Here is a 15,609-nt window from a genome sequence, read left to right on the forward strand (position 1 = left end):
TGTGGATGCTTAACATCTGTGTTTGAGGTGATCAGTTCAGTGTGGATTTGCAGGTTTTGTGAAAACACAGCCGAGCCGATATGGACACCGGTGGTTTGATTCAGACTTGTCTCCTCCTCGTTTTCTCCATTTGTGTGTGTGTCGTTACGGGAAGTCCAATAGGTGAGTGGAGCCACAATGGATGGATTTAGAAAAAGACAAATGTGGCACAGATTTGATTTAAAACTGTAGACAGAAGGAAAAATTAGGCTGACTATTTCCTGTCTGTGTTGGAGGCTGATTGCGTCAGTACAGAAAAATCATTTTTTGTGTCCACATCTGTTATTTCAATCCGCCTAAAAATCAAAGAGTAAGAGTATGCATATATACATAATGACAGTTATCAGTACACATAATGAAATATGATTCCTGTGGAGGCCCAGTAATGTTAAATGATGTTTAGCCTTACGCTTGCATTGTATCTGTGTAGGCTAAGCTACATTGGCTTAAAATTTTAATTATGCTGCCATATCAGTTTGATCAGATTTTCTAATGTAAAAAAAAGGAGAAAACTACATTACAGATGGTACATTTATAATTCTTAATCAAATGAGTTTTCAGTATAGTGTAATGGTAAATACATTGAGACACAACCCCATTTTTATTTTTATGCTTATCAAGACAACAGAAATTAGATTTAAGATAATTTCGCAATGGTAAAAACTTAAATATACAGACAATATCTTTGCATGTACTAAATTGTCTGTTTTGTTTCAGATTTGAAACTGTGTTGAACAATTTTAACAAAGCTGACACATTATTTGTTGCATCCGGCCTGTTGAACAAAACATGTATCTGCTTCCACTGGTGGAAAGTAAATTAAGTACATTAATTTAAGTACCGTACTATAGTATTTTTATTTAGTATTTTTGGTATTTTTACTTTATTTTCATGTTACTTTATACTTGTACTCCACTGCATTTCAGAGGGAAATATTGTATTTGTTTATCTACTACAATTATTTGGCAGCTATAGTTTCTTTGCATGACAAACCTTTTACATAAAATCATGTGATCAGTTAATAACATGTGGTGCACTGATATAAACTACCATAAACACTATATAAATCAGTTGCAATTAGCTCCACCTCCTTCAGATGAGACGTTAATGTCTCAGTAATATTAATCCAATAATGTAATATAATATAACCTTAAATTAGCTTTAAGCTAACTCAGGCACCATATGTCAAATGGTGACATTTATGTTTGATATCGTATGACCCTTACAAATAAATGATGATGATTTTCAAAGGAACAGTTCAACATTTATGAACCATAGATAAAAAATTTAGTTTCACACAAGGACATGGATTTTGAGATACTGTTTCTATCACTTCGCCCAGTGGTTAGTCATCAAGAAGTAGCTCCAAACTTGTTGTTAAAATCGTGTCTTTATATTTTTAGTCATGGTAGCGCCGTGGCTGCAGGGATGGCAATGTCGATCTGTGAATGCACCGATTTTGGTCCAGATTGAAATATCTCAACAACTAGAGATTGTCATAAAATATTTTTCAGACATTCATGGTGCCCACAGGAGGAATCATACTGACATTGGTGATCCCCTGACTTTTCCTCTAGCGCCACCATGAGGTTGACATTTGTGGTTTTGAGTGACATGCCTTGACAGCTATTGGGTGAATTGCCATGAAATTTGGTACCAACAATCATGTCCCCACAGGATGAATTATAATAACATTGGTGATCCTCTGACTTTTCATCCAGCGCCATCATCAGGTCAAAATTTCACTTTGTCCAACACTTTGGTTTATGACCAAATACCTGCAAAACTAATGACATTCCCATCAGCCTCAGCTGTACTTTTTGTTTAGTGCTAATTAGCATTGTTAGCATGCTAACACTCTGAACTAAGATGGGGAACATGGTAAACATTATACCTGCTAAACATCAGCATGTTTGCATTGTCATTGTGAGCATGTTAGCATGCTGATGTTAGCATTTAGCTCAAAGCACTGTTAAGTACTCCCTCACAGAGCCGTCCGTCAGTGTGGCTGTAGACTTTTAGACTTGTGTTCACATCAACACTTTTCATAAGTTTTTCATAAGAGACTGTTTCTTTAGTAGAAAGTAGCCCCAATGAAAACTGTGCACAACGAGGCCCGATGACTGATTATTCGTAGTAAACTGGACACTGTTTCAGGAAAGATGCTGCTGTTGATTTAGTTTAAATGTAATTCTTGAACACCGTGAGCACCACAAATAAAAATATATGTACCTCCATTGTATTAATGTGGAGGCAAAAATGTTCTGCATGCCTAGATATCAGTTGTAAGTGAGAAACAGTGTTTTTATATACATATTTGGGTTAACCTACTATAATCTGACTATTCTCTATTAACTTGTATTTTTCTGTTCCTCAAGGTACTTCAGACATAAATTGTAATGGAGGTAGCAATAAATATGTGGGTGCAGTGGATGAAGGATATGAAGGTAAGGTAGATAGGACATTAATTGCAAATTCCAAAATTAGATTAATTTAACGTCACCTTATCCAGCAGCCAGCAGCTGTGTCATTTTGCAACAAAAAAATGTATCTTGTCTTTTTTTTTCTTTGCATGATTTAATAATAATGATGAATTTAAAGTGTTTAAATTGAAAGTGGTTTCATGTTTAATTTGTCATTGTTTCATTCACCTTACTTCAGGTGCTCTTTCTAAATAGTGGTGAATAAATTCATGTCATTTTCATTTGGGGCCAAAAAACCAAACCGTTGTTGGAGGGTCAGATTTGGCGCTCAGGCCCTCCTACTGCAGGGCCATCCTTTTTTCTTCTTCTTCTTTGTTGTTTAATGATAATTCACAACCAGTTTAATGTTGTATTTCTGCCCTCTACTTTTCATCTTCTTTTATCTGTTTGCAAGATGCTTTGTGGGCAAAATCTGCAGGGACAGGACGGCTAAACAATAGGGCTGGGTGATAGCACAAAATCTGGTTAATACCAGGACCAGATTCACCAAGATCAAAACTGAAACCGATACCTTTTTATTATTAAAAAGTTAGTAATGTACTATAGAGCAAAGTGTCATGATTTATGAGGTGAATGCATCATTAATAAGCTACTTCAGAATACATTTTCATTATCACCCATTTATTTGCCAAAGATTAAGTCTTTTTTTTTCTATATGCAGTATTTTTTTACATCAGTGATTTCTGATAAATTGTGAAGAAGAATAAGGAGCAGCGAGGGAAAAAAATCCATGCTTCCATTGGTACTGTGTGTCCTTTAAATGGTAGATAAGATGTTTATCTAGTCCTTCTCACAATGCTCCCATGATGCTGCAGGGGATGTGGAGGTGGTGAATGGGATCATAGCAGGAAGCAGTGTGATGCTGGTGCCCCACATCTTCCCCGAGCACCTGGAGTTTCTGCAGCTGAGCTTCACACTTGGAGACACCAGCGCAACTGTTCGCACCAAGCAGCCGCTGGACGCAGACATGCTGGTGGCTGTGCGTTAGTGCAACCCCGTCTCCTAGAAATTAAGTTTATATTCTGCTAATTTGCAACAGCAAATACATTACATTACAAATACATTTTGCTGCCTGGATTGTGTTTTCTATCAACATAAACAGAAAATGTTAATAAATGTGTCTGCCAAGTCGCAAAATGTTAATACTAAATATATCTGCAAAACATTCACTGACAATGTATTTCAGTAGTTTACCTATTCATTAGTATGAACAGGTTTTTTAGGGTTATTATGTTTAGGTATTCATTAAGGTTAGGGAAAGATTGTGGTCTTGGTTAAATATTAAAAAAGTCAACACTGACTTGCAAGACAGGATGTGTTACTTATTATTATTATTCATATTTTACTGAAACTCTGTTCACATTTTTTTATGTCTATCTTAAAACAATACTCACATGCCCGTGTGTGTGCACTGAAAGAGTTTTTGGTCGCTGTAATCATTCCTCCTGTCCGTGCTAAAGAGCTTTCATGTAAGTGATGGAGGACAAAATCCACATTTTCTTTTCTGTACAAAAATGCATTCTTACGATCAGCTGATGCTAATATGAGGCTTCATTACTCCAACGTAGTGGGTATCTTCCAAAGCTACTGTCTTTTTAGTGCAAAATTCCCTCTTTGTGTTTTGCTAGACAGTGTTTTTGCTGAGCTGCAGTGGAGGGATAGTAAAGGGAATTTGTCATTTAGATACTTTATATTAAATAAATGTATTATATTAGGCACATCTTCAGTTTCAGTTTTGCACTGTGTCCTGCAAGTGGTCTCGACAGACCTGAAATCCCCTGTGTTCATGTCTTACAGACTGACAGCACCTTGTATTACTCTGTCATGTGTGTCGGCTCACATAAGGTGGGTAAAATGTAAAAGTTGCAGTATTCACATTCACATTGCGAAACAAAATATTTCAAATGATGTTTTTACCTTTGCAGTACAACAACACTCGGACACTGAAAATCAACGATCTCAATGACCACAGCCCGATATTTGCACAGAAGCTCTATAGCACTACTGTCTCTGAGGTGAGTCACTGCAATCTATTAGAAAGGCACTGTAGACCGCCTGTGTGATACATTTATATTAATATTTTAATATGTTCAGCTGATGCTCTGAGCCACAGCGACAGAGTGACAATAATCACAAACTAATTAATTAACATTACAACCAGGAAGTCGAAGCCGGTGACTCAACAGCAGAAGCAACAAGTATTAATGTGTCCTTAAAACTTAAAAGATACACAGCCTGTAGAAAAACAAGGAGATGTGATATGATATGAGATGGATTTTTTAGCTAGCTTGTTAGTCAATTTGACAATTTAAAAACTATTCTAGTGAAATTCATGCAGATGAATCCTAAACTAATTATTAATAACAGCCTTCATTTAAAAACTGCATTTTGTGTTTACTTGTGTTATCTCTGACTAATATTTAAATTAGTTTGATGATCTGAAACATTGAATTGTGACAAACATGCAAAAAAATAAGAAATCAGGAAGCGGGCAAACACTTTTTCACACCACTGTATGTACATTATACACTGACTTGATAGGCCGTTTCATCTAAATACTATTCTTGTTGTTGTGATGTGTTTTTGTGACTCTGGTGATATGTGCTGTTTATGTGCTGTAATTTTATTTGGAAGTTTTGTGTTGGAGGTGCAGCATCTTTTAGAGGCTGGCTATCTAGGCCTACAGTTCTCATTAGCTAAGTGGCCGTTCGCCGCAGCTATGCTCGCTGGAGTAAAATCCCAGTAGGATTTCTGCTCCTACTGCCAGCTGGATACGCTTGAAAATGTTTGTTTCATTGTTCAGGTGTTTTACCTGTAATTGGCTCAGCTGACTAAAGACTAGTGTTAGTGTTAAGACTAGTGTTGCTCTGATGTGGACTACAGTAGAATGAGTTAGAGAAGATAAACGTAGTAACAAATGTTGTGTTCAGGCTTAATGTTTGACTTGTAGGAACAACAGAACATGCATGTGTGTGTGTGTGTGTGTGTGTGGGTATCTGTGGGTGTACGTCATTCAGCCTGCTCTTCTTTCAGGTAAAACCTGTGGACAGTGAAGTTCTTCGAGTGACAGCTGTGGACGGAGACAGCACCACGGCAAACAACGGATTGACATATTCAATTGTAATAAGATGTTCTCATATTTGAAAAGCTACAATGAATGTTTCCATGTACACCAAAGCTAAGAGTAGTTACTGAGAGTACTTTCAGTAAAGTTTCAATGACAACTTTTAAAGTTATTAGAGATATTTGTAGTAAACAGATGGACATTCATTCATGTTGCTTGTCACTGCACTGTGGAAGCTGAGTGTGGATTTAGGTGATTATATATATTTTTTAAATCCTGTCAAATCCAAATCATGACGATAATATATTAAGATTTTTGAGAGTAACAGTGCAAATGAGCTTCTTGTACAAGCAAATCAGATTTTGTTGTGTCATCCTTGTAGAAACTAGACTTTGGTGGCTGGTACTGCAGAGCTCAAGACACTGCACATGCAAATGTACAAAACAAGCAAATAAAGACAACACATAGGCAGCATTTTAAAGAAATACATTACAAATACATAAAACACAAGCCAACTGAAATACTTTAAATCCAACACAACGGAAATTTGTTGCGGACACTAAAAATACGTCATTAATCATTGAAAATGAGCTTAAAATGTTTATTTTAGTTTTAACATTTGGATTGCATGATTCCAATTTTACTGGAGATGATGGCTAAACACCTAACTTCCTCCTTTTAATAATTGTATTTAAATAATAAATAAATTGAATTAAGCAAGTTATTTAAACAATTATTCATTCAGTTTGTCAAGGTGTATTTGTGCCATCACCAAATGTATCACCTAATAACACTAATGGATTCTTACAACAACAAGAAAAAAACAGACTAACTTTTTTTGATTAATTGTATAAACATACATAGGAAAAGAAAAAAGAAGATCACACTGCTATCATCTTCATGCTTATATGGTTTTGAAGAATGGATATCTTTAAATTCAGATTAAAACCTCAAGATAATGGGACTGGATAAATCTAATAAAATCACGTGTTGTGATGAGTAACAATATTCTGTATGGAAATGTGATGGTAACTTTCTTTCATAAGGCACCAGCTTCAGAGGACTTTATGGTGACCAACTCAGGGGCTTTTATTTTGAAGAGGCGTTTGAACTACAATGTAGTCCAAAAGTACAACTTCATTGTGACGGCACAGGTAAGTGAAAATATTGACACACAACATCTACTCATGCAGAATTATCTAGAACCAGATAAAAACATAAGTAACTGGTGTTTTTAAAAAGTGAAGGACATGTTGTCTGTGCCTTTGTTCACTACAGGATAACTGGGGGTTAAATGACACGGCCACTGTGTTGATCGACGTACAGGACTTTGATAACTTGAATCCCTATTTCAGCCACAACGTGTACCAGGCCTTTATTCCAGAGAATCAGGCGAGTCTCTTAAACTAAATACTGCAACATTTCTCTCACAGTTAGTGTCTTTTACAATGCCAACCAACGCTTTTTTAAAGCATCTATATGCAAAAAAACAAAACAAAAAAAAAACAGTCAAAAGTGCTGTGGTTGTGGTGCATTTCTAAGATTTTTGATAGATTAATGAATAAGTTTTACATCTCTGCACTTGTGTATTATATATTTCAGATTGGGTCTTTCCAGGCCATTGAGCCAGAGACGATAAAGGCTCAGGACGGAGACAGTGGGATCAACATGACTTTAACTTACTTCATCAGTGCAGGTAAATGACAGGAAATAAAAGCTTTTAATGCAGCTCAGACCTTTGAGGCAAAACACTAAAATATGTGGAAAAACACTAAATATTTAACATTGTCTTTCTTTGTTTGTTAAGTGTCTCCAGACAAGTATCAGAGAAACTTCAACATTGATTCCAGCACTGGAGCTATGTCTGTGCTGACTGCCATAGACAGAGAGGAGATGGACAGCAGTGTGATCTCTGTCAGCATCAAGGTACTGACTTTTTAATGTACGATCATTCATGGAGGCTAATGTGATACGACAGAAGTCTACCCACTACGCCATGTAGCATTGCATCATTGGAGCTCGTAGCACACACCAGATAGACAGAAGAAGCAGTAAGGAGAGCGAATGTGATAAATTCAAGAGTTGAAGTGCACCGACGCTGGGAAATACAACAGTGGTGTATTCAAGTGCATCGACGCATGTCAACCAGCAATAATGAGCGTCAAAGGCCGGTCACATCACAAAATTCAGTCTTGTTTCTGTGATTGGCAGCACCAGAAGCTTAAGGATACACTGATATCACCCACTCAACTGTGTCGAAAGTGACAGCAAACACTGGAGAAGTGGATAAAACATAAAGAGCTATGAGGATGACTTACCCCTTCAGTGGATTCTGGTTTGCTATTGGCAAAAGTGTAACTTGGTGCATATCAAGTGTCCCATGTGAATTTACGACATTCAATGTACTAAATCATCTGATTGCAAAAATATATTCAAGTGAATTCTGTCATTAATTCTGATGTAACTGCATCCTTATGCTTACACTTTGCCCACAACATTACCACATGTTAAGGATAATCAGACACACTTATTGATGCGGTGTAAGAATATGCAGTCACACAGCTCATCAACACATGGTCTTCTTCTGGATTTTTACGGAATGAGTAAAAGACAGTTCATATACAGTATACAACACAAAATGAATGACTCTCAAATCTGTGATATTTTCTCCCTGCAGGCGGCCCAGACAGACGACAGTTTGAAGACTGCTAATGCTGTGGTGTCTGTCACTGTTGAGGATGTGAATGATAATGCTCCAGAGTTTGACCAACCCGAATACTCTCCAAAACTTCTGGAAAATTCTCCAGTAAATGCTGTTGTGTTCAAAGCCATCGTCAGCGACCTGGACCAGGTAGATCTGACTTAAAACCACACTCAGAAATTAAGTAAAAATTAGTAAGCTATAATCTCTTACGTGATCGTCTTTCCCAGGGAGGATTTGTAGGAACTTTGCGGATCCTTCCAGAATCTGCTCCTTTCTCTATCGGTTCTGATGGGACGGTCAGGGTGAAGAACTCCACAGCTCTGGACAGAGAGACCACTGAGAGGATCACGTTTCAGGTAAACTAGATTCAGATTAAACATGAGCTCCAAGCTTTTTGGTTCCTACTGAAGACATAAATCTTTAAAAACAGGTCACAAATATATCATTTGATTTTTTTGTTTTTATCAAACAAACAAAGAGGAAATAGTGCATTTGTTGGGGACTATTTTCAGCGGCGGATGAATCCACATGTGGTGCTCTAGTGAGTGTTTGGGACAGCAGGACGGTGTATGTGGGACTGAGTCAGAATATACTACAGTGTGTGTGTTCATGGAGATGAAGGAACATGTCACCCAGTGCAACAGTGCGGCTCACTGATGTGTTTTTAACAGTTTTTGAACAATAATAGAGCTCTATGGCACAGAGGAAGAAGATATATCAGGCTGTGATACACACACACAATACTTGTTAGTAGGATACATTAATTGTTACTTGTGGTCTTTTGATGGACAAGGGAAAAAAGTAATATAACCAGAGTTATCATTTAATATACATGTTTTTACAATTTACAGTACCTGCTGCTCTTACACAGGGCGAGTTACCATGAGAAAGCAGGTAGAGGCTCAGTGCCTTAACCACTGATGGACAAATTAGACAGTTAAAAGTATAACTATAGTACTAAACAGACAATTGTATCTTGACCTGTTTATATTTAACGTTTAACATAGATGCTGTTCTTTTGTTTATTAAAAGATTGAAGCAAGGGAGAAGAATCCACCCCACAATGTCAAAGTGGTGCAAGTCAGTGTGACTCTTCTGGATGAAAATGACAACAGTCCTGCATTCACCAGTAACAAGTATGAGGGAAAGGTGTTTGCAGATCAAAAAGTGGGAATGCTGCTGGTCCAGGTGAGTGATTAAAGCAGTTATGTTCAATATTACCCAAGCATGTACTGATGCTAAATAATCTAGCAAAATATTTCTGATGACTATTTAAGTAATGTAATCAGTGTTGTCACCACATTTTTATAAGGTCCATTATTTTATCTACTATTCAGATATTTTTCTTTCCATTGTTAAGCATGTGAAAGCAGCAGCAAAATTGTATGGAAGTATGTACATTTTTATACATTTAAAGATAGTTCTCATATTTCAATCAAATTCACAGTTTAGAGGCCCTCTTTAAGTTAAGTTGTATATGATATTCTGATAGAAATAGATTTATATGAAAAGGGAGTAACATTCCTAAATTTGCATTACACTTGGCATGACACTTAGAAGTTGGTTCAGCTTACATTATTTTGATAAAACCCTCTTTGTTTACATTTGAAAGTTGTCATCCTTTTCAATAGAAATTTACTGTGGAGTTCCTCAAGGTTCAATTTCAGGTCCCTTCCTTTTTTGCAGTACATTAGGTGGAGATCTGCCCTTCACTGATATGCTGATGACACACTTCTATAACTAACCCTGAATGCTGATTTTTACAACTTAATGAACTTAATGATTCATGTCATTGCTAAATATTCCACATAGTTTATTGAATAGTCTGATACGTGTCTGCTGTTAACAATGTTATAGTTACACGATTGTTTTTGCTTTTTCTGTTGTTTTTTTCTGTTGACAACTTGTTGCTATGTCATTTTCATTTGACATTTTTAGAAGTGCTATTAAGATGATGTTTTGTATAATTTAACTCAAAGGTTAAGGCAGAAGATCCAGATGCTGGCGCAAATGGGCAGATCAAATACTCTATTGACTTTGGGAACAATGACGGCTACTTCGCAATCAACGAAAACACTGGAAATATCACGCTGGCTGAAACCATTCCCCTGAAGGAAAACATGATTTTGGAGTTCCCGCTCTACATAACAGCCAGAGATGGTAGATCTGAACAGTATTTCTCTGAGTTTCCAGCACTACGTACAGCCAGAAATTCAAAAATCACTTATCCTGATTGTGATGATTCAGCCTGTAATATTAAAAGAGCCAATCAACACAAAATCATAACTTTTTAAGCCATGAGAATAATTATTTGGCATGTGTGTGGCACAAAGCATTAATCCAGTCAGTCTACAGTAAATATCAATATCTTTCAAATTAGGTACTGTATCTTTACCAAGGGGCAGAATATTTTTGTTAGACTGCTCTCTGTGGGCTGAAACTTTCAATGACTGCACCTCAGTCAGTAGACTCACGTCAAACACTTCACCTTTGGCAGTATCAAATTCTTTGTGATCATAAAATTGTTGTCACACCCTTATACAGATTGGTGATCTCAGACATATCTTTATTGGCTGCAGTACTCTGCCCTACTTAATTGAGTCTTTCAAAAAGGATTTTTACATTTACATTTCTTAGCCCTGGGTAACCTAAATACAGGACCATAGAGGGCCCAGGGCTAGCTTAACTTTGTTTTGTGCTTTCCGTTAAGGCTTCGCATAAAACCCAACTTCTTGAGGAGGTGTGCAAATATAAATCTAATTTTTCACAACTTTGTGATTATCAACCGAGTGAGGCAACACCATGATTGCCTTTGAGGAGATACTGTCTGAAAGAGTGCGTTGTTATCCCTATTTGTATGATTCATCCCATCAAGACTACAAAGACAAAAGGTTGTTGGAGAGAAATCAGGAGTCAGTGGCATGTAGCCGTGAGGAGGCTATGACGGCAATCTTTTCGTGAGTGTGATCATTTGGAACAAGTAAACATTTTGATTTTAGACGTGGTTGGACGAGACGTTGTACAACCTGGTTTATTTGAAGCATACTGTGAAGTGTGAAAAGCCCTGTATACATACCAGCCCTAGACTAAAATAGGGGTAACTACAGCTACATAATTGTGATAAAATAGGAGCATGTCAACAGTCCCAGCTGCTCATCCTGAACGCCTGCAACTACCTGTAACTACAGAGACGGAAGGTAAAAAAGATGATCACACTCAATATTATAAATCATTAAGATGTTCTTCTCCATCTCTCCTCAAGGGGGCAGCATATCCCGTTCCTCCTCAGCACAGGTGAACATTCGTGCTCCTGGCAACTCAAAACCTCAGTTTTTACAAAAAGTCTACCGTGGCACCGTAGAAGAAGAGCAGGATCTAGGAGTTGGGATTCTTAAGGTAAGTTTCTCAGTAAGTTGGTATTAACAGTCATGTCTTTTTATCAACCACCTGTTCATCTAACACCAAAATTGATTTGTATTTAGGTACTCACTGTTGTTCAGAAAGTGGGATGATTAAAAAATAACTTCTTCACAAATTACATGTAACTAGTTAGTTAAATCATTTTTTACATCCTGGTCCTCTTCTTTATGTATTCAGGTTAACTTCCTTGCAATAGCTGCTGAGATGCCTGTGACTCTTCGCATTGAGACAGAAGGCGACAAGTTTGCCATCTCCTCCAGTGGTGAATTCACCACCAAGGTGAAGCTCGACTACGATGAGGCCCCACACAACTACTCTGTGGCGATCTCCATCTCTGACGGGGTCAACAGGGACGACGCGGTCGTGGAGGTTCGAGTCACTGACGTCAACGATAACAGTCCTGTTTTTACCTCCAGTTCTGTCACAAAATCAGTCCCAGAGGACGCAGAGACAGGATACAATGTTACTGTTGTTCCAGCTACAGACAAAGACAGCAGCTTCAACAAGGAGATCAGGTACTCTCTGAGAGGAGGAGAGGGGAGGTTCTCTATTGATCCTGTTTCTGGGATGGTGAGTGTGGCTGGTGCACTTGATAGGGAGACCAAGGCTGAGTACAACCTGCTGGTGGTGGCCGAAGACCAGGGTCGTCCAGCCATGTCGGCCACAGCCTCCCTGCTGGTCCAAGTGTCCGACATCAACGATAACGTCCCCAAGTTCTCAACGACTGAGTATCTGGTTGAAGTCTTTGAGACAGAGTCAGTGGGTACAAGCATTCTCACCTTATCAGCTGCAGACCCCGATGAAGGAGCAAATGGGAGCGTTACTTACAGAATTTTCCAGCAAAGTCCCTCATCAGACCCTGCTGTTTTTGAGTTGGACTCTTCCAGCGGGACTCTGCGGCTGGTCCAGCCTCTGGACTACAGTGAGGTGAAGATGTACAGTCTGATGGTTCAGGCCTCTGATGGGGGGACCCCGTCTCTGGTTGGGAACGGTTCTGTGGTGGTGAAGGTGAAGGACGTGAACAACAACCCACCTGAGTTCAGTAAGGAAAGCTATGACGTGGCTGTCTCTGAGAACCTGGCCAGCGGTGCGTCCGTCCTGACCCTGGAGGTCACTGACAGGGATGAGGTGAGTTTCTTGCAGCCTGCAGATCAAGTGTGTCTACTCTCAAAATAACCCCCCTTCCCAACAAGAAATCATGAACACAATGTCAGGCTGAATAAATTAAGTGAAACAAAATGGCAATTCAGTCCAATTATCAGACTACCTCCAAGGGAGTTTCTAAATCAAACATCTTCTAGTATTACATAGTAATAACTTCTAACCCTAACCTGAATGCTATACTACATAACATTTCTTATTCCATCATTTCATTAATCTTCTACAGGGAGGATTTGTGGGAACTCTGCGGATCCTTCCAGAATCTGCTCCTTTCTCCATCAGCTCTGATGGGACGATCAGAGTGAAGAACTCCACAGCTCTGGACAGAGAGACCACTGAGAGGATTGTGTTTCAGGTAATGTAGAATCCAAGAAACAGATTGATTTATTTTAAAGGGAAAGTCCACCTTAAAATAAGGTTAGGGTTAGAGCTTACTCCCCTACTGAGATGCCACTGGTTTATACTTGACTACTCCCTCCATGAATTATGTCTCGTTTATGGGGCCTTTAAGGAGGGGCTTGATCAGATGTTTTGCAAGCATCTAAACTGCCTGAAGTACAAGAAGAAGCAATACAGTGCCATAGAAAACAAAATTTGTGACACTCCCAACTTAAAGTCCACTTACTAACTTTTTCCAGAGCTTTAAATGTATAATCTTCTTCTGAAAACGGATTTAGCTCAGTTGTCATGGAGATGGATCTTTTGACATGCAAACTTGGTAGCTGTTCAGATTTTATTTAGAGCACTAATGGGACTTCTTGTCTGTGTTGGCTTATGTGTTAGTGTATTCTAGACCTTGAAAATAGTAGTTTGACTGAACAATCCCAACTCAAGGTCAACTTACTAGCTTTTCCCGGAGCTTTGAACCTTATTATATGTCTTCGTCAGCAGATGGAGTTTAATAAGTTGGGGTTTTTTTTGTCAAACTACTGATTCCAAGGTCAAGAATGAACTTTGATGCTCCACACATGATTGTTTTTAGGTGGATTTTCACTTCACAAAGATCAGCAGCGATGTTGTAATTTGCTCTCATCAAAATGTGCTGTTCCAATGTGAGACAGTTAAGGTTCAAAGCTGTGACCTTTTCCTCACGTGGCAATCCCATTGGGCACTAGCTCAAGCTGGCACCTCAAGTTGTCACATGTGCAAGTTTTGGGACCAATTGTCTTATAAACAGACCTGATTACATCCTGAGACGTTATTCTCTTGTGCATCATAAAGGTTGAAGCGAGGGAGACGAAACCACCCAACCATGTTGCGGCGGCGACTGTGAATGTAACTCTTCTGGATGTGAACGACAACAGCCCTAAATTCACCAGCAGCAAGTATGAGAGCAAAGTCTTCACCAACCAAACAGAGGGGATGTTGCTTGTGAAGGTAAGGGATCTATATAACACGCTGCAAAAGGAGCATTCACAGCTTAAGTTTTATCTTGGAAAATAAAGCATTACAAAAAGGCAGGGCAGGAACTGCAGTTGAACTAATGTCACAAAGAAATGATAAAAATGTAACTGTAATATCCTACAGTTAGTAAAGTCCATAGTATTTTTTTATTGCAGATACTGTAAAACAAAGGTTTTTAAATGCAGTGAACAAGTGTGTAAACACAGTTTTGTAAGTTTATACAGTAAATATTTGGCAGCATTGTTTTTACATGACAGTGATTCTACTGTCTACAATTTTTAGAAGATTTGCATGTAAATTTACTGCATCGTGTTCATTATGTGTGTATTACAGCAAAAGTAAAGTAAAAGTCACTTAAGAAAATTACACAAATTCACAGTTTTACAATTTACAATTTTTAACAAGCAATCAGAGGCTATGAAACATGTCAACAACAACATTGTTTGAAAAATTGCGCTTCTAGGTGTTGAGATTGGTGTTGACAATTGACCGATCTTAACCACCCTCCCCTCCTAACTGATAACAGAAAACACTGGTAATATTTAATGATGGAATGATGTTTTCTTCTCTATGATGTAATTGAAAGGTTGAGGCAGAAGATCCAGATGCAGGTGTCAATGGACTGATCAAATACTCCATCGACTTTGGGAATCAAAACAACTACTTCTCCATTGATGAAAACACTGGAGCAATCACTCTGACGAAAACGATTCCACTGGAAAAGCATCAAACCTTGGAGTTCTTATTGTTCATAACAGCCAGAGATGGTAGATGTGAACAGTATTTTTTCACATGTCCATTGTTGATCAATCATTTCAGTTCAGCCAGTCACAGTGAAGTCATGATGACATTATTCTTCTCCTCTAGGAGGCGTAGTGTCCCGCTTTGCCTCAGCGCAGGTGGAGATTCTCGCTGTTGGAGATTCAAAACCACAGTTCACACAGAGCACCTACAGTGGCACCATAGAAGAAGAGAGAGACCCAGGAACAGTGATCCTCAAGGTGAGCTTCTCAGCAAATTGGCACAGACTGTCACCACAACATTACAGATCATCTCGTCCGCCTCCTTTTCCACTTTTATCCAAAACAAGTTTTCAATTAAGCTCTACAACTTGTTGAGCAGTGCTGTTGTTGCGATAAAATTGTTTAATTTTTTTTTTTAGAGAAACGTCATTTATCTTTGCTAAACTTGAGAACTCCACTGGCTTACTTTTTCAATTTCTCGTAGCGGGTGGTGATAGATACATATTTTTAAAACGACACCAAGCGGACCATAGAGGACAAACCACAATATGAAAGTGTTGGACCTTGAGTTTGAGCGACCACTAAAATACT

The 15,609-nt window shown here is 38.3% G+C and overlaps 1 protein-coding gene across 1 annotated transcript in view; it reads left to right on the top strand.

Moving 5' to 3' along the window:
- Positions 1–15,609, top strand: part of LOC122873137 (protocadherin Fat 4) — a 25,937-nt gene continuing 10,328 nt past the window's right edge. The window contains exons 1-20 of the mRNA XM_044189500.1: positions 1–162; positions 2,418–2,486; positions 3,338–3,501; positions 4,320–4,367; positions 4,448–4,537; positions 5,556–5,642; positions 6,633–6,740; positions 6,865–6,978; positions 7,189–7,282; positions 7,394–7,512; positions 8,264–8,437; positions 8,518–8,646; positions 9,323–9,478; positions 10,270–10,450; positions 11,553–11,686; positions 11,888–12,838; positions 13,098–13,226; positions 14,093–14,248; positions 14,862–15,042; positions 15,143–15,276. Of these exons, the coding sequence (XP_044045435.1) occupies positions 81–162; positions 2,418–2,486; positions 3,338–3,501; positions 4,320–4,367; positions 4,448–4,537; positions 5,556–5,642; positions 6,633–6,740; positions 6,865–6,978; positions 7,189–7,282; positions 7,394–7,512; positions 8,264–8,437; positions 8,518–8,646; positions 9,323–9,478; positions 10,270–10,450; positions 11,553–11,686; positions 11,888–12,838; positions 13,098–13,226; positions 14,093–14,248; positions 14,862–15,042; positions 15,143–15,276 (3,300 nt within the window). The 5' untranslated portion in view covers positions 1–80. The remainder of the gene's footprint in view (positions 163–2,417; positions 2,487–3,337; positions 3,502–4,319; positions 4,368–4,447; positions 4,538–5,555; positions 5,643–6,632; positions 6,741–6,864; positions 6,979–7,188; positions 7,283–7,393; positions 7,513–8,263; positions 8,438–8,517; positions 8,647–9,322; positions 9,479–10,269; positions 10,451–11,552; positions 11,687–11,887; positions 12,839–13,097; positions 13,227–14,092; positions 14,249–14,861; positions 15,043–15,142; positions 15,277–15,609) is intronic.

The sequence above is a fragment of the Siniperca chuatsi genome, linkage group LG3, assembly GCF_020085105.1.
Source record: "Siniperca chuatsi isolate FFG_IHB_CAS linkage group LG3, ASM2008510v1, whole genome shotgun sequence".
Classification (NCBI taxonomy): domain Eukaryota; kingdom Metazoa; phylum Chordata; class Actinopteri; order Centrarchiformes; family Sinipercidae; genus Siniperca; species Siniperca chuatsi.